Here is a 25,806-nt window from a genome sequence, read left to right as displayed (position 1 = left end):
TACATGACCTATTACATGACCTCTAATGCCTCCTCTCTGCCATGCTTGAGATATTGTTTAACCACCTTGAACTTTCAAAAGCTATAGCTACCTCTAATTTAACAATGTTATGAGTACAGAACCTGTTTGGCTCGAGGTCATGGTGCAAAGGACCCTAGGTTGATTTTACTCCGAACCATCCCTTTAAAATAATCAGGTTTGCTGTGCTTGTTTGTTGGGCTGTAGGTCAAATTTTGTGATTATATATCAACATGGCTATAAAATAATAATTAATATTATTACTAATAAAATTTTTAAAATGACTGAATAAAAACTAAGAAGAAATATTATACTATAATTACAATATTATAGTATAATTACAACGCGAACACAAATACAAACACTGGTGCTTAATGAGCTGGTTGTAAGAACAATTAAATCACAGCCTTTGCAATTTGATAATTGCACTAAGCCATATCTCAATTTCGGTTTTATGCCATGCAGCTAAAAGTAAATGTTCTTAACCTGCTTAAACTGTTTTGACGCACAAATAATTTGCGCAATGGTTTTATTTTTTGATCAGCTGTTTGTGTAATGAGTGCTTCCACACCAAACGCGAATGTGCTGCGGCGAAAAAACGACTTTTATTTTTTTCGTTTCTTTTTAACTTTTGCGGCGACAGAAAAGGCTTCAGCCAATCACATACTACAAGGAAACCGATTTGAAAGACAATGTGTGGCGTACCATTGCCAACCAACCCGGTTATCTCGACTGTGAGTATGTTGTGTGATAGTTTTAGTCGTTGTATAGTGAAAAGCTCGTCTTCACTCACTGGATGATGATGATGAAGTGTCCATGTTTTCTCAACTGTCGGCGGAAAAGTTTTGGCATGTTGAAGCTCTCTGAACGTCACAGACATCGCAAATTCGCGTCGCGGCTGATGTGAATGGTTTTGACGCGAACTATTCGCACACGAACTATTCGCTTTTTCTTTTCGCTTTTTCGTTACGCATCCGGTGTGAAAGGGCCTTAAATCATACAACATCCTGTCATATATTCTTATAATCAATAAATATTTGTATACTTATATTTAGGGATATATAAGTTTATTCTGCCTGTTTGTTTTTCTTATTTACAGGTCTTGTGGCATGTTGCTAACATGATTTTAATGTTTAGCACGAGTGCCTAATTAATTCCTTAACCCTCTGAGGTCGACAAACGCGCCGACGCGTTTTGCCGGATTTTCTCCACATTGTAGCACTATAAACTTAAATTACTCCATCATTTATGGTCATACAGAAAAAAGAAATATAAAAAAAGAATCTGTGATATTTCTCCTTTTGTATGTGTCCACTTACAATCAAATCAAAACATTGTGCTTTTGTAAAATAAAGAAAATAAACAGGGTGTGCTTTCTGCCTCTCCGTCGCGGTGAACTTTTTTTTCTTGAGCACGTCTATAAACTGAAACAAAACTCAGCGAATACTTGTCACACATTTATGAGCCATATACCTTTATAAACATTTAAGTGTGTACTTTTAAATGATCGGATTCAAAACGAAAACAAATATTCTCTGTTTAAGTAATTTGTATAAAACCAACAAGATGTCCAGCTTCTCAAACGCTTGCTCATTACAGTTAATTTGGCCACGCCTACTCGCGCAAAAGATATTCACATGCAAATCTCCACATGGAACGCGAACGCGCTCGTTACCTCAACAACAAAACACTTCACTTCACTTTTCGTCGAGTTTGAAAGACGTGCCTGAGCTTACATTGGATTTAGGCTACCTCAGAAGAAGAAGAACGCGATTTGAAGACAAGAAAGATAAGGTAAGAAATTCTTACATAGCCTAGTTTGTTATTGTTGCATAAATGTCACGTTGCAGCTGAACTGTTGCTAGATATATGGGGAATATTATAATATTTAGACCCGTTTTTACTGTGTTTGTGGATATCTGCTCAAACATAGATATGTTTATGGTAACCATAATGTTTTATATTTGAGAGTGATCGCGTTTGAATGTATCATATTTTGCAAGCGATCGCGTTTGAATGTATCATATTTTGCAAGCGATCGCGTTTGAATGTATCATACGTGTTTAATGTGTTTGTGGATATCTGCTCAAACATAGATATGTTTATGGTAACCATAATGTTTTATATTTGAGAGTGATCGCGTTTGAATGTATCATATTTTGCAAGCGATCGCGTTTGAATGTATCATATTTTGCAAGCGATCGCGTTTGAATGTATCATATTTTGGATGAAAGCAAAACGCACCAAACGGCTTCATGTTTTTATTATTATCTCATTTCATATCATCATAACGGATGGAAACATTTGAAGTAACATGATAATCAATATATTTTTCTCTAGCTTCCTTTGGAAGATTTATAGGCTGCTATAGGTTATTTATTGTTATTATTATTTTATCCGTACTGCGCATATACCTTATGCCTACAAGGCACAACAAACCTGGTGTTCATTATATTATATATCGTTGGAAACGTGTGTGTGTGTGTGTATTCTGTGAATTTTAAAAAGGAATTTTAAAAAGCAATTTTAACCAGAAAAATCTAATATTTATTTCCAAAATCGTGCAGGCCTTTTTTTTTTTTTTCAGGTCCCAGATGCCACTGAGGACTTCAACATTCACATGAGTCTCAGTACGTGAACATGGTAAAGTGAAAATCTTGGAAATGAAAGGTATGTACAATGTTTTTAGGAATGGCACAAAGGTCTCTGTCTTTGAAGTGCTTTTTTGGCATTTGTTGTGTATCTTTGGATTATGTTGTGTTGTAAATAAATCCAAACAATTTAAAAGCCATTATTTTTTAAATCTCCTCATTTACAGTATTGTGCAAGGTTGCTCAGAATGATAGGGGCCTGATAGCTCCTAATAGGGCCGTTAGGGGAGGTTCTTTGTCTTTCTCAGGTGAGAAAAGCTTACATATTAATGAGCTCTCGCATAAGGCTTTTTCACACAAAACACGTCGTAAAATTTTTAAATCAATATATTGTCTTATCTGAATGAGCAGTCAGGGTGATTTTCACATAGTTTTAGAGCAAATATTCTAGGCTACGTCATACAATTTTCAAAAGTCTTGTGAAGAAATAATCAGTATGGGTTTCATGGCCTTATTTCAGTGAGATTTTTTTTTTGTATTTTCAAAAACCACGCATAAATGTCATTATCTCAAAACTACAAACTTTTACATACATGCTGCTGATATATTATTGTAGCAGAGTTTGTGCTGAATACAGTGTAATTAGACTTTAGCCATGAAAATGTCACAAGTAACAGAAATAACCAGAAATGTCAGAGCATGTCAGAACACCTCCAGGGCCCAGAAAACAGCTCAGACCTCAGAGGGTTAACACTGGATTAACAGGAGATCTGGAGAACCTTCACATCCTGTCTCTTTTCCTTTAGCTGCCAGGTCCATCTCTTGCTATGATGAGGTGGAACATTCCTATCCACACTCTTCCCTGAGACGGAGGTGGTTCATTCTCAGCTGTTTAGGCCCTTTGTCGTCTCAGCTCACCAAAGGGTCAATAACTTGACCCATTGTACTTCATGACCACTGAGCAGGCTATTAATGGAGACTAAGGGGGGGTCTGTTTGATTTACTTGGACAAGTGTCCAATGGATGTCACATGATGCTTTTGCTCCTTTGTTTGAGTTGCTTGTCATTTCTTCTTTATCCATTGTTCGAGCCAGCTGGATCATGGAGACAGAGAATCAGAGAATACAGGTATTCATATTTGCATGATGTACCTCTTTCTATCTATCTATCTGAATTTGATTGTTTTCTATAAGACATTATGTGCTTCCATTAGGCAAATTAGCATGACTTTTGACCTCTGCTCTACAAATGTTTCTTTTTCCCTCACTCTCTTGTCTCTGGTTTTTCTATCTCAGCCACACACAAACACTGTGATCCCTGCAGCAGAAGATCCAACACATCTCTGAAGCACAGATGAAGGTAATGCAAAGCAATGCTTTTCTTTTTGATCTTTAGTTGCTCAGTATTATAATTGACAGGATTTTTTTTGTAAATAACATATTTCATAAATATTGAATTAAACTTGTGGTCACGTGCTCATAATATGTGAGAACCATTACAGTTTTTCTCAGTCTCTTTGACACATTTTTCAAAGTCTTAACATTTTTTAAACTGTAAGTGCAACTTCCACAACTGTTTGTCTATCAACTATCACACGTCTGCAAAATGTAGTTACTCACCCATAACATTTAAAGTCCCCCTGTGGTGAAAATAAAGTTTTTAATGTTTATGTGTTTATCTGGTGTTTTTAATTTGCTTTAAGACTAGCCATGTGTAAATTCATGAGTCAACACCATTGCTGAGTATTTTCTCCTTAAAACTGTCAGAAAATCTAAGACAGTCTCAAAATCAGATCAACGTGCAGGAGGGGCTTTAGCATATCACTAACTGCGAAGCAGGGGGTCTCAAGAGAAGCCATGTCATCTCTGTATATTTTTCTGTTGATATGAAAAATTGTGTACATTTAGCAATATAGCGGGTGAATTATGTATATCATGTATATTACGATGTTATGATGAACTATATGCCTTTCTTTACTGACATTCTAAGTTGTTCTAAGGATGTTTCTAGTGTTTCTAAGGATGTTGAGTTTTAGAAGGCAGATGGCAAATGGGAACATGGTTTGTGTTACATTAGCAACACATTATTAGCTGTTTGATAATGTAGTCAATCAAATGGCTAATCATGTTAATTACTGTTATGTGTCCGAATTTGTACGAGAATGCCAGTGCAAACTGATGAAGAGAGGAGTGACGTGGACTTTCTTCGGCTCGTTGAAGACCACCCTCGCTGCTGCATTCTGGATCAGTTGCAAAGGCTTGATAGTACATGCCGGAAGGCCTGCTAAGAGAGAATTACAATAGTCCAGTCTGGAGAGAACAAGAGCTTGGACAAGGAGTTCTGCTCTAATAAGAAGGGTCTGATCTTAAAAGTTGATAATACATTGGTTTTGAATGTACAGTTTGTAAAAGGGCATGTTACAGTCTCATGTTGCTTAAGATAGTTTGCAAGGTGGCTAGAATATGTATTTTCCTCACAGATGTCACTGAACTCACAAATCGAACAACTGAATACAAAAAAAAAACTTTTTTGGGAGTGAAATCTTGGCCGACGCTGGTCATGTGTGTGATGTGTGTGATGCTGGCCAATAGTGAGCCTACGTTCTGACGTATAACCCAGAAGCGCTGTGCTGTTACATTATGTGAGCTCACTCAGAGGCCCACACAGAAGAAAATGAATAGTGGAATAAAGTCGGTATTTTTGTTTGTTTTTGCCCACAAAAAGTATTCTCGTCACTTGATAAACTTAAGGTTGAGCCACTGTCTTTACTAACTTTTCTGGGATGGCATATCGATTACCTAGCAGCCTATGAAGAAGTGAGACAGCACTTCAGCATTTCATCAAAAATATCTTAATTTGTGTTCCGAAGATGAACGAAAGTCTTACAGGGTTGGAACAACATGAGGATGAGTAATTACTGGCAGAATTTTCATTTTTGGGTGAATTAACCCTTTAATTTTTTTTCTTTAACAAAATAATGGCTAGATTTGTGTTTATTAGTTCAGTCAACAATAGCCATCCTAAATTTTGACTGGATTTGAAAATATCCCTTCATTTAATTTTTTTCAAATAAATGTTTGCAGTCTTAATATAATATGTCTTCTTAACTAATCCCAAGCATGAATATTAGTTCAACTTAAATACTTTTGCTCTTCCAACATTTTATTAATTGCCGTTTTTTACAGTGTAACACAAACTAATTATGAACAATGGTTTTACAGCATAGGAATAGGCTAATGTTAATTTCTGCATATACATTTTTTCAAACTTTTAACAAGTTAATGAAAATTTGTGTATTTAAATATAGCATAAACATTTATGTAAATTGATACATTGTTGTACATGTTACAACAAATTGAACCTTATTGCAAAGTTGTAGCAAAGGTAGTAAAAACATTTTTCCCCTAAGCAATACCAGTGGAAATGTTAAAAGATTTTTGAAGCCTTTATATGTAAATTGTGCATTTATGAATTGATGTTCAAAAATAAACCTACACTGAAAAATTAAAGGAATAAAAAGTTGTGACAACTTGCCCCACCTTGCTTTACATGGACTCCTAGAAACAATGCATCATATGAGATTTAATGGTGGTGCTGCTCTCAAGTGGTGGTGACTGACTATTGCAGCTCTCACATTCACAGAATTGTGGAGGTTACTTTAGGTTTAGAATTAATATATTGCCAACATAATTGATCATAAAGAGATTCTGCTGAATAGAGCTGAACTGTATACATAAATTCTTAGACTATCAATGATTGCTGCTCACAACAATAATTTATATTGCCTGTAATTCGAATGATAATTCACCATAGAGATGTAATGGTCTATGTTGGCTATTATTATATGGTACTTGAATTTTTTTCTGCATTTTACTGCTCTACAAAAACTGAATAAATCTAATTTAATGGCTTTGATGGAGGCATTATAATAGATCCATGTGTACTTTAAATCATAATGCCTTCATTTTATTGTATTCCCTGAGGATGAGCTGTGTCAAAACACACAGTGTAATTGTCAGTGGCTTACAGCTTAAGCTGCATTATGTGGTTTGTATTAGTTTGGTAAAACTGGTAAACTCCCTGTATCTTTGTATGGTTGACCCTACTTCAAATGACAATTTAAGAACATTTCAAGTTTGAATTAGTACTTAGACTAGACAGCCTAGTCTGTGGCACATAGAGTACATTCAGGCAACTGATTTACTGTTGTGTTCAGGATCATGTTGGGATATTGCAATGTCTACATTGTTAAAAAAAAAGAGGATGAGGTATTCATTTTCATGTTTGGTTTATTCTACAGAACTACAGAAGAGATTGTCACAGCAATCAATGTTTAGAGAGATCCATCTAATATTTTCACTCTTCATCAGCCCCCTTCTGTTAGGAAGAAAAAGGAAAAAAATGTTAACGGTAAGCTGATCCAGTTCAAAATGGCCTAAACTCTACACCGCTAATCAATATTGATGGTACATATATTTTTTCAATAGCCACACTTGTTAAATATCAAAATGCATTTCATTAAGTGTAGTTGTCTAAACTACTTGCTATTCATATCCTAAAGTGTATGATCCTATCGTGATTGATCCTATGTATCAGTCTCTGCCCTCTTCCTTTTCTGTTGATGTTCATGCCGCGAAATCTTCATATTTCCACAACAAGATCAACAGCGCTTCTAACACACGAACACTTTTCAAGACATTCAACTCTCTCCTCTGTCTGTTTCAACACTATGAATCATCAGATCCTTCTGTCCACCCTCTCATCACTGGGCATTAGGGCTGTCACTTTACGTTCGAAAATCGATTGCACAATCGATCGGACCAACCAACGCAAGTTTCGAAAACGAAAATAGGGAATCGATTTTAACGGTCTTTTCTCGGATCGCGCCCAGCTCTTCACGATACGCCCGCAGCGAACGCGCGTCACACAGCAGCTGCAGGTTCTGACAAATACGCATAACAGCAAATTATTATTCTACATACTGTAGGCGAAATTTGTTTGACATTTCTAATCGTAAACACAGCCACGTTGAAGACTGCAGTAATGTTTTTCATTTTATGTTATGGCAGTCCACTCTGCTTATTGTTTTCGAGAATGTTGCACTCCTGTTTGTCATTGTGCACGAAACTTCACGCCAATAAATCATCAGGAATATTTGCTGACTTGTGCGCGTCTCAAGCACCCTCTTTACATTCGTCAATGCCTGTTAGTTGTCCGTGGATTTGCCCATATTTGGCGTTTAAAATGGAAACGTCTTTAGACATGGAAAATCGATTTTACAATCGATTCAATGAACACTTATGTCTCAAAAATCGAACAGGATTTTTTCACAAAAGTGACAGCCCTACTGGGCATCACAGGAACTCCTCTCCACTGGTTTAAATCCTATCTCACGGGTAGGACCTTCAGGGTCGCATGGAGAGGCGAGGTATCCAAAGCACATCAACTGACCACAAGGGTTTCTCAGGGTTCAGTTCTTGGACAAAGACAGTGCGATCATGCAGGTTTGCACTGCACAACATCAGGAAAGATCAGGCCTTTCCTAACTGAGCATGCAACACAACTTCTTGTACAGGCCCTGGTCATTTCTAGGCTTGATTGCTGCAATGCTCTTCTGGCAGGACTTCCATCATGTGCAACTAAACCTCTACAAATGATTCAGAATGCTGCAGCTCATCTTGTCTTCAAAGAGCACAAAAGGGCCCCCGTCACTCATCTCTTCATCTCTGCACTGGCTACCACTCGCTGCTCACATCAAGTTCAAGGCATTGACGCTTGCTTACAGATCTACCACAGGCTCAGCTCCCTCCTACTTTCACTAGCTCCTACGAGTCTACATCCCTACCAAAAGCCTACGATCGGTCAATGAGCGACGGCTCGTGGTACCATCACCATTCTCATTCACGGTTCCTTGCTGGTGGAATGATCTCCCCGCCTTCATCCAGAATGCAGAATCCCTGACAACATTCAAAAAACAGCTGAAAACTCATCTCTTCCGTGAGCACTTAACCTCGTAAAAAAAAATCTTTCCTTTCCTTTAATCCTCCCTTGTCTGGTTTATGCTACTCTGAGCAATGCCTGCGCTTTGTATTTTGAGAACTTCTTGTGTTGTTTTTTCCTCTTCATGATGACTCGCTTGCTTTAGTCCTCATTTGTAAGTCGCTTTGGACAAAGGCATCTGCTAAATGACTAAATGTAGTGTAAATGTAAAGTCACTGAAAAGTGCCGATCTAGAGTTGACCTGTCAAATCGACTCAACTGTGACTATTTACTTGTGGCTTTTCTGAGTTTTTTTTGTGTGTGTGTGTGTGTGTGTGACCAAAATCACTTGTTTTAAGTGCCTACTCTTACTTTATTGGATCCTGTATCACGAGTCTTGGCTCTCAGCTTGTTGACCTGAGATTCAGCAATATCAGCCCTCTCCTCTGCCTCATCCAGCTCATGCTGTATCTTACGGAACTTGCCCAGATTGGAATTGGATTGTTCTTCCTAAAGATTACACACAACAGCATTTGTGAAAATCAAAAGATGCAATTACTACAAAAGTCGTATCATATGATGGCACCAGTGGGGGAAAATGCTCACCGCAACCTCAGAAGCTCTCTTGTAGGATTTGACCTTCAGCTGGAGTTTGTCCACCAGATCCTGCAGGCGAGCCAGATTCTTTCGGTCTTCCTCAGTCTATGCACAGCAAAAAATGTTTTTAGTATATTCAATATACATTTAAATACTGTAAGACAGCACTTTATGTATTTTCAAAAAATAACATGATCAAATCAACCAGGGGCAAAATTTTTAGTAGGCAACATTTTTCTACCTGGTAGGTGAGCTCCTTGATGCGTCTCTCATATTTACGAATCCCCTTGACCGAGTCACTGGACTTTCTTTGTTCTATCTCCACCTCACTTTCCAGCTCTCTCACCTAACAGATGTGTAACAATTTTAGTATAAAATTTTCAAATCTTAGAATAAGCATTTTTACAGAAAACACTGTATACTTGTTTCTAAAAACTTACTCTGGCTTCCAGTTTTTGGACCTGCTTCTTGCCACCCTTCATGGCGATCTGCTCAGCCTCATCCAGACGGTGCTGCAGGTCCTTGATGGTCTGCTCCATGTTCTTCTTCATGCGCTCCAGATGAGCACTGGTGTCCTGCTCCTTCTTCAGCTCCTCTGCCATCATGGCAGCATCAGTGATGGCCTTCTTGGCTTTTTCCTCAGCATTCCTGCACTCCTGCACTGCCTCCTCAACCTCAGTCTGAAGCTGAGTATTATCTCCCTCCAGCTTCTTCTTCTGATTCAACAGGCTGGTGTTCTGAACATAGAAAATGTTGACATTCATATAGTCTTTTGATTATATTGTGTACTAAGAGGCTTTATTTTGCATAGTATTAGTACAGATGTGTCATACCTGAGAATGCAGGAGCTGAACTCTCTCACTGACATCCAGCAGTTCCTGCTCAGCCAGTTTCCTTACTCTGTCAGTTTGTTCCACCATGGATCTCAGCTCATCCAGTTCAGCCTGCAGCAGATTGTTGCGTCTCTCCACAATGGCGAAGTTCTCTTTGAGATCATCATTACTACGAAGAGCATCATCTAGTTGCAGTTGGGCATCCTATAAAGTAGAAATTACAAATAAAAAGACTGAAGAACTATGTTGCATTTCACCTAAGCATCATAGAATCTTGATTTGAAGATTCGTCATACTTTGATATGTCCATGAAGACCCTTGAGTTGCTTCTGGGCTTCTGATGCCTGTCTGTTAGCCTGGCTGAGCTGAATCTCCATCTCATTGAGGTCTCCCTCCATCTTCTTCTTCAGCCTGAGAGCTTCATTCCTGCTACGAGACTCTGATTCCAGTGAACTTTGCAGGGTATCCACCATTCTCTGCTGGTTCCTCTTGGTCTGCTCCATCTCTTCATCTTTCTCTGTCAGCTTACGTTCAATATCAGCTTTGACCTGATTGAACTCCAGCTGAGCTCTAAGTATCTTGCCTTCCTCATGTTCAAGGGAACCCTATGAAGTGTAAAATGGGTGTTTGTTATAATGGAGATTTAAAGTTTTTGTTTAGCCCTGTGTTGTGGGGTGGGAAGTGACCTCCCTTAAAATAATCTGAAATGATCAATTGCTTTAAACAACAGCTTGATTTAAATCAAAGAGTTGTCAAATGAATAAGAACTTTGGGGAAAATGGTTGTTCTTTTACCTCAGCCTCCTCGAGAGCAGTTTGTATCTCTTGTTTCTCCTGCTCCAGTTGTTTTCGTAGTTTCTCCAGCTCATGAATATTCTTCCCACTCTCACCAAGTTGCTCAGTGAGGTCAGAAATTTCCTCTGTGCAATAGAAATAACATGTGAGCTCACAAATACAAGCAATTAACCCTTAATCGCTGTTTGGGGTCATTATGACCCCACTGGACTTTTCTTTCATTTTTTAAAAATGTTACCTTCATATCAGAGGCATGAAACTCTGGGACTTTTCCTAAATAACCTATCTAAACATGCACAAAAAAAACTGGGCTTGATTTGGTTGTTCTAAAGGTGTGTAAAAAAAAATTTACCGTTTAAGCTGTTTGGGGTCAAAATGACCCCACATTGAAAATGAATGGGAAAATGAAAAAAATGACTTTTTTTTATTTTGTTTGTCAAAAAAATAAAATTAAATCCATTATAAATCTGAAAATTTATACATATAAACCAAGGTCTGGTCCTAGAGCATAAATAAAAAGTAGAACGAACTTTCTATCTCATACACACACACACACAGACACACACAAACACATAAACAAACACACAAATGTATGTGTTTGCAACAGAGAGCATTTTTACAGAAATTGGTAAATAAAATAAACAAAACTGGCATAAATCTAAAAAAATGTACATTTAAATCAAGGTCTGGTCCTAGAGCATAAACCCAAAGTGGAACAAACTTTCTATCTCATACACACACACACACAAACACACACAAACACACACAAACACACACATGTATGTCACTGCAACAGAGAGCATTTTTATAGAAATTGGCATATAAAATAAATAAAACTGGCATAAATCTAAAAAAAAATTACATTTAAATCAAGGTCTGGTCCTAGAGCATAAACCCAAAGTGGAACAAACTTTCTATCTCATACACACACACACACAAACACACACAAACACACACGTGTATGTCCCTGCAACAGAGAGCATTTTATAGAAATTGGCAAATAAAATAAACAAAACTGGCATAAATCTAAAAAAAAATTACATTTAAATCAAGGTCTGGTCCTAGAGCATAAACCCAAAGTGGAACGAACTTTCTATCTCATACACACACACACACAAACACACACATCTATGTCACTGCAACAGAGAGCATTTTTATAGAAATTGGCAAATAAAATCAACTAAACTGGCATAAATCTGAAAAATGTCACATATGCAACATGGAACAAGCTTGTTCACACACACACACACACACACACACACACACACACACACACACACACACACACACACACCATAGTCATGTCAGAGTGGTGACTTGTAATGGTTCTGCAAATGTATGTATAATAATTTGCAAAATCAGATAATTCAAAATATATCAGAAAACAACAACAAATTCTAACTCTGACAAAAATACAGATTTTTTATGTATTTCAAAATGTTTAAAGAAATATTCACAAAATATATATATCAAAGTTGTGAGGAGAAGTTGAAGCATCACAAACAATAAAGTGAAAATGAATGAGTCTCTATGGCCCTCTATTGGATATATGTGGTCATTGCACTTTCTTTCTTTAATTATAATTTCTAAAGTTTTTCCACAAACCAGCAGATGTCAGTATTCTATCTCTAACACATAGAGCAATGTCCAAAAACTATTTAGATTTAATTAAGATCATCATTTAAGTGATTTTTTCTTTAAAAAATCATTTTTCATGAGCCAATTTATGGCCTAGTTATGTAATTGTGCAGTAAATAGGTAAAAAACTTCAAAATTTCCACAAAAACACAGCATAAATGTATAGTTGAGAAGTAAATAAAAAAAATGATATATAGTTTTCCATATAAAAAATGTATATTTCCTTATGCAATTGCTCTTTAAAAGTTTGGGGTCAAAATGACCCCAAACAGCCTAAATGTTGTCCTTTTTTAACAGCGATTAAGGGTTAAAGTAATGATTTGGAGTTGTAAAAAACACTCTTACCTTGGAGATTCTTGTTCTCCCTCTTCATGCTCTCCAGGTGGTCCAATGACTCCTCATACGAGTTTTTCAATTTAAAGAGTTCAGTGCTCAGAGATCTAGCTTCTTTTTGGGCACTTTCCAGTTCAGTTTGGGACTCCTCATACTTCTGCTTCCACTCAGCCAGGACCTGGTTAAATTTAACAAGGCAAAATGGTCAATGAGAGCAGTGCAGTTTGCTGGTATTTCGTTTTGTAAATAAATGGCAAATTTTTCCAGCTAATGACAAAATGTACTTTCTCTCCTTACTTTATCAAAGTTTCTTTGCTTCTTGTCCAGAGCAGCAGCAGCAGCATTGGATCTCTCCACATCCACCATGAGATCTTCAATTTCATTCTGCAGCCTGTGCTTGGTCTTCTCCAGAGAGGAGCATTTAGCATTAACAGCTTCCACAGCTTCTTCTGCATCTTGCAGACGCTGAGTCAGTTTCTTCCTGTAATAATCAAAATACAAAATATAGTACACATCAGAAGCATCATTCATTAAACTGTATTTAAATGTGTTTATAGGCCACAAACTATAGCAGAAAATTTAGAAAAGTGTCTAATTACTAAAGACAAAACTTTTTAAATGTTGTTTGTTTCTTACTTTGCTTCCTCCAGCTCCTCAGTCCTCTGGATGGCATCAGTTTCATACTTGGTTCTCCACTGAGCCACTTCAGAGTTTGCCTTGGACATACTACGCTGTAGCTCAGCCTTTGCTTCTTGCTCCTCCTCATATTGCTCCCTCAGCAGATCAGCATCATGACGAGCAGACTGAACTGCATGGGCCAGGGCATTCTTAGCCTGAAGACAAACAAAAACAAACAAATATTTGCGGCCAGTTGTTTATTACAATAGTGAATTTGTATGTCTTTAGAAAACATTTTAGACATTGAAGGGGATTTTGAAAACCTTGATTTCTTCTTCGAGCTGTCTCTTGAGGTCTTCAATTTGCTGAGTGTTGGATTGTTTGCCTCTGGTTAACTGAGTCACCAGGGAGTCTTTCTCCTCAAACTGTCTGGCAAGTTCACCTAAAATACAATATAAAAAAATATTGACTTTTTTCCAATTATCATTATGGTACAGTTGGTAACGTAACAATATTTAGTGTTCTTACCATTTTCAGTTTGCAGCTTGGCTTTTTGCATGGTGAAATCATTGATAGTGCGCTGACCTTCCTCAGCCTTGGTTCTGTACTCACTCATCTGGTCTTCCAGAGTTCTGCACATTTTCTCCAGGTTTGCCTTGAGGATAAATTATATCGTAGTTGATTGCTTTATTTGACTGACAACACATACATTATAGACTCTAAGCATAATTTCTCTCGCTCACCTTTGCCTTTGCAAGCTGCTCCATGTTGGAGACCACATCGTCCAGTTCCAGTCTGACTTCACTCTTCTCTTTCTCCAGCTTCTGCTTCACTCTCTGGAGGTTGTCGATTTGCTCTCCCAGATCAGCCACACTGTCTGCATGTTTCTTCCTCAGTGAAGCAGCAGTGGCCTCATGTTGCAGAGTGGACTCTTCAAGGTCTCTGCGCAGTTTCTGGAACTCAGCTTCACGTTTCTTGTTCATCTCAATCTGGGCAGCAGTGGCTCCACCAGCCTCCTCCAACCTCTCACTGATGTCCTCCAGTTCTCTGGACAGATCAGCTCTCTGTTTCTCAACTTTAGCACGAGCAGCTCTCTCAGCCTCCAGCTCTTCCTCAAGCTCTTCAATTCGGGCCTGGTAATGTGCATAAATTCCAAATTAAGATTAAAATTCCTAACTAATCTATTTTATTAAGACATATATAAAGTTTACCTGCAACTCTTTCAGTTTTTTCTGGAGTTGGGACTCCAAAGCTTGTCCATCTTCAATCTTGCTATTGAGCTGGCTTATTTCAAAGTCTTTTCTGCCAAGTAAACAGGATGACACATGAATGATTACATGCATAATCGAATTAAACTATCAGGTAACACTTTACAATAGGATTCCATTAGTTAACGTTAGATAATGAATTGAACAACATTAACTAACAATGAACAATACATTTGTTACAGTATTTATTAAACTTTGTTAACAATAATTATTATAATAATTATTAATAAAAAATAAACTTGTCATTGTTGGTTTGTTATTAGCTCAGGCCCATTTAATAGAATTAACAGTAATAACAATATAAAAATTTATTTTAATAATGTTACTACATGTTTAAATTTACATTAACTAAGATTAATAAATGCTTAGAAATATTTTTCATTATTAATTTGTTAAATTGTGTAGTTAACTAAAGTCAAATGGAACCTTAATGTAAAGTGTTACCAAATATCTTTTAATATTAAAATTTTATTTATTTTTTAAATATAAAATATATTACTTCTTTAGCCGCTCATCCATCTGCTGCTTATCATTTTCCAAATCCATCACATTCTCTTGAGTCAACTTCAAGTCACCCTCAAGCTTTCTTTTAGCTCTCTCAAGATCCATGCGAATTTTCTTTTCTTGTTCCAGAGAACCTTCAAGCTAAATTTCATCCAAGGAATTTAAAAATAATTATGCAATTTTTTAAGAAAGCTTCTCATTTTAATTCTAGTGTTATTTTTTTATGACTCTTACATCATCCACTTGTTGCTCCAGTTTGGTTTTTGCTTTGGTGAGTGTGTTGACTTTGTCTTCCTCACTCTGGAGGTCATCCAGCGTTTGCTGATGGGCCTCTTGAAGAGCTTTCTTCTCCTTGGTCAGCTTAGCGATGATCTCATCCAAAGCTGCCATCTCTTCTGTCAGGTTTTTAACCTGTAAAAATGTGTCATTGTATCAACAGACTCTTAACACACCATTCTAGCATCAATAACAGGTTCAGTGTTGAAACTGACCTTGTTCTCAGTGGCATGTTTCTCTTTCTCCACTTTGGCCAGAGTGAGCTCAAGATCATCAATGTCCTTCTTGAGCTCAGAGCATTCATCCTCCAGCTTTCGTTTCTTTGCAGTCAGCTCAGCATTCATTTCATCTTCATCCTCCAGCCTCTCAGTCATTTCTTTGACTTTGGCCTCAAACTGGATCTTGCTCTTGATCAGACCCTCACATCTCTCCTCAGCATCTGCAAGATTATCTTGCTCCTATCAACAAAAAAATGTAAAACTTGTTTTGTTTTCTGACTTGTTTGAAATGTGAAAAGTGCAGAGTTGTAGTCCAATGTGAACTTACAGACTGTGCTAAAAGCTGCAGGTCATTCTTTTCTTGGAGAAGAGAAACCATCTTTTCCTCAAGCTCCTTTCTGCGGGCTTCAGATTTGGCATAAGCCTCTTTCAACTTGGTGAATTCCTCCTTCATGTTGGCCATTTCTTTCTCGGACTCTGCACTTTTCAGCAGAGGCTTGATCTTGAAGTAGAGCTTCATCCAGGGCCAATTCTTGACACCCATGAAAGCACGTACGTTCCACTGGATCACCAACAGAGCATCTCTGTAGATATTAAATAAGAATGTTCAGTCTTGCATTTTAAATGTAACTTGGAGAATATGTTAAAGATTGAAGAGCTAAAATCTAACCTTCTTTCCACAATTTTCTGGAACTCTTGTCTTGATAGAAAACCACGAGACATGGACTGAATTCCAGTTATAATAAGTGCAAGACGGTCATCTCGCATCTCTTCAAGACCACCCAGAAGACCAGCCTTAAAAAAGACCTGAATAGTAAAGAATTTGGGTCAAAAAGGATGACAGTGGAAAAGTGGCCTTGGAAAAAGTTGATGTTAATATAAAAATACCTTAGTATGTCCTAACTTGTACTGTTCGTGATCGATGTCCAGAGAGCCCAGAAGTTTTTCTGCACCCTTCTTGTTATCAATGAACTGTCCCTCAGGGATAGCAGCAGGATTTAGGATACGGTATCTACACAAAAAACAACACACATTAACTATTGTTTTATATGTATTTATTTTTTAGCAAATACTTAATTGTGCAAACAGAGTGTTGAAACTTGCAATAACTTGTATACAACAAAATGTATACATAATGTTATTTTGTAAGGCATTAAAGCCATTTTGTTTCATACCAGCCTCCAGAAGAGATCAGATGTGTTCCAACAGTAGTCACATTCAAATCTGGACTCAAAACACATCTGTTTAGCTCTGCATTTACTGAATGAGCACTGTGCCACTGTACGTCCGACTGATGCATTTTATGTTATCTATGTATCATCTTTTTATTCTTATAATTCTTTTTTATAACTGTAAACTTTTAATTATCCTTGTTTTTATTTTTGGTTAAGATTTTTATTTTTGGTTAGGGCTGTCTGGTTAGAAGTGTTGAGAAAATTGGGAAGAGAGACAGTGAGTTTACGCACACATTCAGACGTGAGTGTGGGAGACCAGGTTCTTGGATGCAGGCTGGTGTATTACCGAAAGCAGACGGTTGGTGATAACTCCACTCCATTAAGGGGTCGGAGGTACAAGCCATCAGAGGCAGAACGTGTTAGAATACCCCACCCTATTGATGGGTAGGAGGGTCACTAGGAAGCAGGGAGTTGCTATTAGTGTGTCTCGCGAACCGAAGATCTCTGACTCTTCAATTTAGACAGGGGAGCCCCAAATTTAGTGATTCAGGCATGATATTTTCTGATTATTTTAATTCCTTTTCTATGTAAAGCACTTTGAATTACCATTGTGTATGAAATGTCCTATATAAATAAACTTGCCTTGCCTTGCCTTCATACTAACCGTTGTTTGAAATCTCCATACAGGATCCTGTTTGGGAATCCCTTTCTACAGATCCTGATGCCCTCCAGCACACCGTTACAGCGCAGCTGGTGCATGACCAGAGGATTCTCCATCGCCCCAGGAGTCTTGCTCTCATTGGGGATGATGCAGCGCACAAAGTGAGGGTGAGTTGACCTCAAGTTGGTCATCAGCTTGTTCAAGTTCTCCTGTTGGTAGATCACAGAGGATTTAGATTAATATGCAATAAAACCTTGTGAGACAATATAGTGTTATAATATTCCTTACCCTATGAAGGGCTGACACTGTCTGGAAGGAAGAACCCTTCTTTTTGCTACCTTTGGCAGCCTTTCCTCCAGAATCCGCAGCTGTGAAATAAATTATTTTTGTTACTATTAAACAGTAAAAATAGTGCTTATTATATTTTCATATCACAAGTCAGTGTGTGCTTACCTGAGTCATCAGTAGCGAAATTAGCAAACAGAACAGGCAACAACTTAAGAGTTGACTTCTGGAAAAACCCTACAACCGTCTCATTGAGAGGGTCCTTGTTCTTCACCAGCCAGTTTGAAATGTTGTAGTCCACAGTGCCAGCATAGTGAACGAGGCCAAAATGGGCCTCTGGTCCACCTTTGATCATCCTAGGCTTCTGGAAGTTTGGATTTTTCCCCATATGGTTGTCATAAAGCTTTGCTTTAAATGTTGCATCACTGGCTTTGGGGAACATGCACTCCTCTTCAAGGATGGACATGATACCCATGGGCTACAATGACAGAGTTAACAAGAGTTAAGACTGAAAAATATGATTTTTTTCCTCACAGTATAATTATCAACATAGTATTCACCCACCTTTTCAATAAGCTCAATACATGCTGCCAAGTCCATGCCGAAGTCAATAAACACCCACTCAATGCCCTCCTTCTTGTATTCCTCTTGCTCCAGCACAAACATGTGGTGGTTGAAGAACTGTTGCAACTTCTCATTAGTGAAGTTGATGCACAGCTGCTCAAAGGTGTTGGACTGCAGTTGGAATATATTATATAATCACAGTGGTCAAACAGGTTGCACTGCTTCTTGGATTTGTTCTTAAATAACAATAATAAGTTGATTTCAGCTTACATCAAAGATCTCAAATCCAGCAATGTCCAGCACACCAATGAAGTACTGGCGAGGCTGTTTGGTGGCCAGGGATTGGTTGATTCTCACAACCATCCATAGGAACATCTTCTCGTACACTGACTTTGCCAGAGCACCAATAGAGTAGTATACCTAATAAAGAAATTATTGAATTTTGCAGAATTCGACACATTGCAAACTAGAGAGCGATTTTTCAGAGATATTAAAGATTTTGTTTGTATGTCTTCGAAAGTGAACCTATGATGCTGAAAACTCATTAGATTATTATTTTCATTCATTACCTGCTGCACATTCTGTCCCTTGGTGACCCACTCATTTCCTACTTTGACTCTTGGGTGGCACAAACCCTTGATCAAGTCAGCTGAATTTAGGCCCATCAGATATGAAATTTTGTCAGCATCTACATGTTAAATAAGAAAACAGAGCTAAGAATATATATACAACATGTCTTAGACTTTTTTCCTTAATGAAGCTGAGATTCCAAGTTATACTGACCCTCAGTCCCATCAGCCTCGGCCTGTTCCTCTCTTTGCTTCTGTTTGAACTTCATGTTGCCAAAGTGCATGACGGAACCAGTCAGCTTGTAGATGCTGTTCTGCTCTTCTTGGGTGAAGCCCAACACATCGAATGCTTCCTACAGCAAATGTACAGAGCATGTAACATTTTATGGCAAATGTTTCATATTCTTCTTTTTGGCAAGTACATTAGAAGTCTTTCTTTTTAAAGAATAGACTGGCCAAGAGAATCAGTCATTCTCTTTCAAGTCATTCTATACCTCTATGACCTAATTTCTTCTGTGGAAGGCAAAATGAAAAACAAAGGTTCTTTTCCTCACACAATCACATGGCTTCAGAAAAACAAGTTATGTGGATCTTTGGTGGTGCTTTTTCATACTTATTGACAGCCCCTGATCATTATATGCTTTTATTGTATGGAAACTAGTCAAGACATTATCAATTGGTGTTCCACAGCAGAAACGCAGTCATACGGGTTGTCAAAAGTGTTTTTCTTGTATTGTGAACTGCCTGTGTTTTAACAAACACCCACATCAGTGGCTACCAGCTCGTCACCGTCATCAATAGATGCCACTGTTGTTTCTCCTTGGGAGATGAAAGCGTAGTCATAGGGGTTGTTGGTGATGAGCAGCATTTCTAAGGAGAAATGGGAACATAGATCAGAAAAGACTCTTCTAATTAGAGATGACAATGTTAAAGGCACACTATGCAGTTTCAGTTTTTCTCAAACAGTGACCACTAGAGTTGCTGTGAAGTACTTGTATTTAACGTTACTGTCGTAAATACCACTCACGCAGAGCCGTCTCTGCACTCTTCCGACTGCGCTTTCTTCGTTTTCTTCGTCGACTCTGCCATGATTCACGTCTGAAATGTGTGCTAGTGTTTTCCATAGAGACTGCTTCATGTGTTCTTGATGTAAGTGTAGTCGTGCCGTAAAGCAAATCGTGATTCTCGTGAGATTTGGCGGGGCGCCACCTCTCAAACTTGCATTGCTGGTTTTGCCAGCGCCATCAACCCGCCTCCTCCCCCTTTGCTATCGGCATGATTCGCCCTACTACGAGTTTGTTTACTATCAAAATGATTTCGAAGCTGTTATATTAAGGTACAAATCTTGCATAGTGTGCCTTTAATAGATATGATGGGTAATTTTACCCAGCAGTTCTGGTCTTTTCTGGGACAGAATCTGATAGAAGATGTGGTAGTCTCTCTCAGCCTTGAGCTGAAAAGTGACACGAGACTTCTCCAGCAGATCTAAATGAATTGATAAATGAATAGATGAATATCAAAACAGTTACACTTTTGATCTATGTGTGATTTGTTGGAATGATGTTGGGAAGTACTTACAAGTCTCAATGTCAGCAGAAGCTAACTTTCCACTGTGGCCAAAATGGATACGGATAAATTTACCCTGTAAATAAAGCAATATATGATATAATACATAACATGCTCATATAATATATCATGGAAACCAATATAGAATAATAACACCAATGTAAGCCCCACTTACAAATCTGGAGGAGTTGTCATTTCTTATGGTTTTGGCGTTACCAAAAGCCTCGAGAGCAGGATTACACTGGATGATTTGATCCTCCAGAGTACCCTGAGAATCATATTTTAACAATAGGTTTGAAAAACGTTTGATGTACCTTCTTTTCAGTTAACAGCCATGCATATTTTCAGACGTTATGTAGTCTTGTAATAATAATAATAATGATCCATAGAGGACCTAAGTCACTGTAGAAAACTAATTGGGAAAACAAAAATGTTTTTTTGTTCACGTGTTAATGCATTGCAATATGGCAAGTAAGGGAGTATCAAATTATGACAATTTGTGGCTTTAATATCTAATAAACGAAGACCATTAATTTAGTAATTATTTTTTGTATGCTATATTATATGGAAGGTGTGTTCATTCATCCATAATAACCCATTTTTTGGAAATGAAGCACCTTTTTCTCCATTGATGGATCCTTCTTGCCAGGCGATGCTGCTGCAATGCTTGCAAAGTACTGGATTACTTTTTTAGTGTTCACAGTCTTTCCAGCACCGGATTCTCCACTTAAAATAAAAACAGTTATTTAAATGTCTGATAAAATGCAGCATAGAAAATATTGGTAAAAAGAGGATTACTTTGGTACATCATAAAATGTATTACATACGTGATCAGGACAGACTGGTTTTCTCTGTCTGTGAGAAAATAAAACATAAGAAACTTAGCATTTGAAATTGCATTATAAATCAACAAAAAATTACAAGTCAGATCATCACCTGACAGCATGTACTGGTAGGCATTGTCTGAGATGGAGAAGATGTGTGGAGGGGCCTCATTTCGTTTCTTTCCTCTATAGGCATTGACGACTTCCTGGTTGTACACTGGCAAAAACTTGTAGGGGTTCACAGTGACACAGAAGAGCCCAGAGTAGGTCTGTAAAATATTCACAGAAGGTTTAGATCCGCTCATGCAAGATAAAGAGAATGCGTGAGTGTTTTAAGACTCGACTCACGTAGATCATCCAGGCTGCGTAACGCTCTTTGAGGTTAAACAGCACAGCGGGCTCGTGCAGGAAGGTGAACATCACCATGTCCTCAATTTTATCAAACTTTGGTGGGTTCTGGGGGTGAACATCAATCTCCTTCACAGTTACTGTCTGTGGATAACAAAAATGTTTTGACAGTCACTCTCTACTTCTGTCTACAATCTACAACAATGCAGAGATTAGATCTTACCTTCCCGAATTCAGTGTCAACAGTGACTTTGCCACCGTCTCTACTGGTGATGGTGGCTTTGACGAACTCAACCGCAGGGTCGGTCACAAAGCATTCTTTCTTCATGTCGAAGGGGCGAGTTTGGGCCTCCAGGCGTTCCTTGTCTGACTTTCGTAAGAACGGGGCAGCTGCCCCGAACTCTGACATCACATCCACCATCTTTCAATCAGACTGAGGCATAGATGACAAAATTCTTAAAACTTGTAAAACTTGTTTACAATTAAATACAATTTAATTATTTATAAATATACAGTATTTTTAATTATTTATTGGTCTTCCAACAGAAATGATTGCATTCAAAAAGAAAATATTGCATAAAACATACATACAATAACATACAATATACTATATACACATTGTGTTGACCTTTATAAAAGCATGCCTTACCAGATTAAATCCAAACCCAAGAAAGTCCAAGTCCTTTCAATAAAAAAGAAACATAATTAATGAGAAGTCCTCATGAACAATTTAATCTAAATTATGTGTCCTCTTACCTTTAGATGGCACAATGATGTGAGCTTGCAATATTGTGCTGTAACTTATCTCTTTATATAGAGGCACAATGAGTGTGACGTTGACCATCTGTATATGGTCCGGCTCACTTGTGTGTGTAGCTCTTTTTGGGTGCCTGAAAAAATCTTTGTGTGAGTCACAGTAGTTTGGCATGTGGAAATGGTAATGCAACACGATCAGAAAGGATCTAAATCACAATGATGCTATTTTTGTCCCATATGTATATCTCCTTTTTAAAGATATCAGATCTTTTCTAAAGTTTTTTATACTGAAATGTACACTTCTACTTTCATATTTTATAGTTAGTTTTATAGGCCAAATTCACAATATTTTCACAACACAATTTTTTAGTTTTTTATGTACGTAAAGCATTATAGAGTTAGAGACTCTTGTATGTATCTGAACCATAGTTGAACATTCACACAATCCTTTTTTTAATAAAATTGCTTAGTTGACAGTTAGATTCCATCAATAATGCACTATGATGCTTTTCTTAAACTGTGTCATTTTCTGTCCTTAAAGAGACACAGGCATGCACTGGGAATTTCACAGGTTTATCTTTGTGCTCAAGGATCAAGACAAGGTAACAATGCTTCACGAACAAAACGGCTGTCATGGAACAATAAAATTGTCAGTAGACAGCTGTAATGGCAACATTGAATATCTGCACTTGCGACCTTTTGTTCTCGCCTAATGCAGAGATAGCTGCAACTCTTGCTTGTTCTTGTTTGTTCCTATGACCTTTCTTGATTTCCCAAAGCTATATCCATCATGTGTTTTACAAGTTCATTAGCAGTAATTCAAAAAACAGCTTCATTCATGTTCATCCATGTTCAAACCCATTCTTTCTTCAAAAATATTTTCCAGCTTTACAAGGATTTCCAAAACAAATGCATGAATAGGATTCTGTAAGATACAAAATCTAATTTGTATGTTTACAGAAGTTAATATATTTCGAATACATTACAGCAGTGTTACTTTTTCTGTACATCAGTTAACACGAAAATTCTTATAATTATTCCTTCTTAACAGATAGAACATGGCAAGCAGGTCAAACTAATCGTCTTAGCCCCAGATCTGTTTCTAAACAGCTCTACAGCGTTTATTTGTTGTTGAGCTGTGTGAGCCATCACTCAAGACCTTTTGTGAGGTTTCTGGCCTGCCTTGACCTCTCGTCCCTCATTTATTCTGCACCCTCTCAACAAGCACCTTACTTAGTCTAAGCACTTGGGCAATCTATTCTAGCCCCCTCATCCTTTACAGAGCCTCATTCTCAGCTGTCTTTTTACCCTTGTTTATTAAAACTCAGGAGGAAGAATGGAAGAAATGGGGGCAACCTTATGTCTAATAAAGTTTGTAATCGGAGCTTCCTTTTGTCACTGGGTGCACTTGAATGGTCTTGCATCTGTTGGGTTAAATAGGAATCCATTGTGTCTACTTCCTGTCTTCCACCTCAGACCATGCAGCTAGTTTTGCTACAATTTTTTTTTACTTAAAAGCTGGAGTAGGTGTAATTCTTAAGCATTAAACAATGGCACACTGATTAAACGCAACAGTGGCAAGGAAACATTTCTTGACAGAATGACCAAGCAGATATATATATATTTTTTTATAGTTTCATTGAGATAAACAGTGTGGTTAAAAACAAGCTTATTATAGTTAACTATAACTAAAACAATAAACATTTTCATTACTTGAAATGAACATTAACTAAAATAAAAGTAAAAAAATAAAAAAATAAACTTTATTTCAGCTAGTTGCCAGTCAAGGCAACATTTTATTAACTTGATTTAATAAAATAAAAATGAATAAAAACTTTTTTAAAAAGACTAAAACTTTAACTAACAGGTTTTCCACGCTTCTTGAAAGAACTTGGATTCAAGGACTGGAAAGTATGTGAAAACAAACATAGGTCCTTGAAAGTGCTTGATTTAAACATGAACTATGTTTTGTTAGAGTAGCAAGGTGCTATTACAAAAAAAATAATGTCGTTTATGCTCTGCCAAAGCCAGAACAAAACAGCTCTACTGATTGGGGAGGTGAAAATGCGGCGTGAGCGTGTAGATAGTGAAATTGCATTTTCAGCTGATTTATCATTTTTGTTCAGACCAAAGGGGCGGTCATTCCTTTGACTTCCATTTATACGCATGCAAATTGTCAGACCGCAAGCTAATGCAAAAAGCTTCGCATTCCGCTGCGTTCCAAAGTTCAAGTTTGGTGAACTCTGTTGCCTTGTCCAACAAAATTTCGCATGCTCAAAGTCTAGCGTGACCGTGGATTAACCCTCTGGGGTCTAAGGTGTTTTTGGGGTCCTTGAGATGTTTTGACATGCCCTGGCATTTGTGCTTTTTTCAGTTGCTTATAAACATATTAATGGCAAAGGTGTAATTACACTCTATTTAGCACAAACAGGGTTACCATAATATATGAGCAACATGTATGTTTGTATTTTTGAGAGAATAATGTTTATGCATGGTTATTGAAAAAACAAAAATTTTAAGTTTCTGAAATAAGGTCACAAAACACATACTAAATATGTGTCCACAAGACTTTTAACTAATGGATTTTGTCGCCTAGAGTTCCCTTTCGTGGTCATTACGAGTTACGTCGTGACGACGAATGGGGTTTCGCTTAGAAAGCCTCTCATCTTCGAGAAATAAAACGAGCCAATGGCAAAGAACTGCCATGGGTCTGCGGAATTTGCATTGCGTAACTCCGCCTTACCTCATGGGTATATAAGGAAGTACGCTGGCAACATGCAGATATGTTTTTCGCTTCGGAGCCAAGAGTTCTCTTCACTCCCACAAGCCATTCTGAATCATCTTCACTCTATGAGACGAGCGGCTCTTCAGTGTGTTGGTGCGACGGTGTGTTCCAGCGAGATCGCATTGCCTGCTGCTGATCTGTGCAGTGATCTGCCGACAGTGTGCGTGTTTCTCCCTGGGCGCTTTAGCACTCTGCTGAGCTTTTCTCTCTCTAAAAGAGCTGCACGCGGCACGTCTTTTTCAAGACGGTTTGCCCGTGTATTTTCTGGATGTGGGCGCGTAATCCATCTGCCTAACGGTCACGAGCACGGTTTCGCGTGTTGGGCTTAATCACGCTCGGCAGGGCTCCAGGATGACTCATGTTTCCATTGTGTGAACATGACGAGACGGGCAGCTTGGAGTTAGGGCTCAGTTTTTCTCAGGAGCTGGTAGCAGGGCCACTCCTCCTTTTTTTAATTTTTTGTTTTTAAGAACTGATGCCCTTTCCTCCGAGCCCCCAGAGGTCCCGGATGACAGTGTGCGCTGCTCACAAACCTCGCCACTCTCGTCCCCCTCTGTCGCCAGACCCTTGTCAGAGCAGTCCCCGTGGAACGTTGGTCCTTCCCTG

General features: G+C 38.0%; 2 protein-coding genes across 1 annotated transcript; both read right to left on the bottom strand.

Moving 5' to 3' along the window:
* Positions 1 to 25,806, bottom strand: part of LOC311075863 (myosin-7-like) — a gene marked incomplete at its 5' end in the record, with an annotated part of 135,647 nt that overhangs the window by 49,235 nt on the left and 60,606 nt on the right.
* On the bottom strand, positions 5,758 to 22,444 carry LOC311075864 (myosin-7-like). The gene is made up of 39 exons (XM_084103520.1): positions 22,416 to 22,444; positions 22,309 to 22,341; positions 21,883 to 22,092; positions 21,660 to 21,803; positions 21,424 to 21,580; positions 21,315 to 21,342; positions 21,105 to 21,213; positions 20,663 to 20,755; positions 20,500 to 20,563; positions 20,308 to 20,406; positions 19,688 to 19,791; positions 19,136 to 19,274; positions 18,922 to 19,040; positions 18,623 to 18,772; positions 18,353 to 18,523; positions 17,957 to 18,266; positions 17,792 to 17,871; positions 17,507 to 17,712; positions 16,556 to 16,679; positions 16,338 to 16,474; positions 15,996 to 16,251; positions 15,665 to 15,907; positions 15,408 to 15,584; positions 15,169 to 15,314; positions 14,613 to 14,703; positions 14,145 to 14,534; positions 13,930 to 14,056; positions 13,725 to 13,843; positions 13,420 to 13,616; positions 13,081 to 13,264; positions 12,796 to 12,961; positions 10,813 to 10,937; positions 10,315 to 10,623; positions 10,019 to 10,222; positions 9,626 to 9,922; positions 9,427 to 9,531; positions 9,195 to 9,290; positions 8,961 to 9,098; positions 5,758 to 6,986 (listed from the first exon to the last, which is right to left on the bottom strand). The coding sequence occupies exons 3-39, from the start codon at positions 22,078 to 22,080 to the stop codon at positions 6,966 to 6,968; spliced, it is 5,823 nt and encodes a 1,940-aa protein (XP_083959646.1). The 5' UTR covers positions 22,081 to 22,092; positions 22,309 to 22,341; positions 22,416 to 22,444; the 3' UTR covers positions 5,758 to 6,965.

The sequence above is a fragment of the Abramis brama genome, assembly GCF_963993115.1.
Source record: "Abramis brama genome assembly, chromosome: 24".
NCBI lineage: Eukaryota > Metazoa > Chordata > Actinopteri > Cypriniformes > Leuciscidae > Abramis > Abramis brama.
This window is presented reverse-complemented; position numbering and strand designations above follow the sequence as displayed.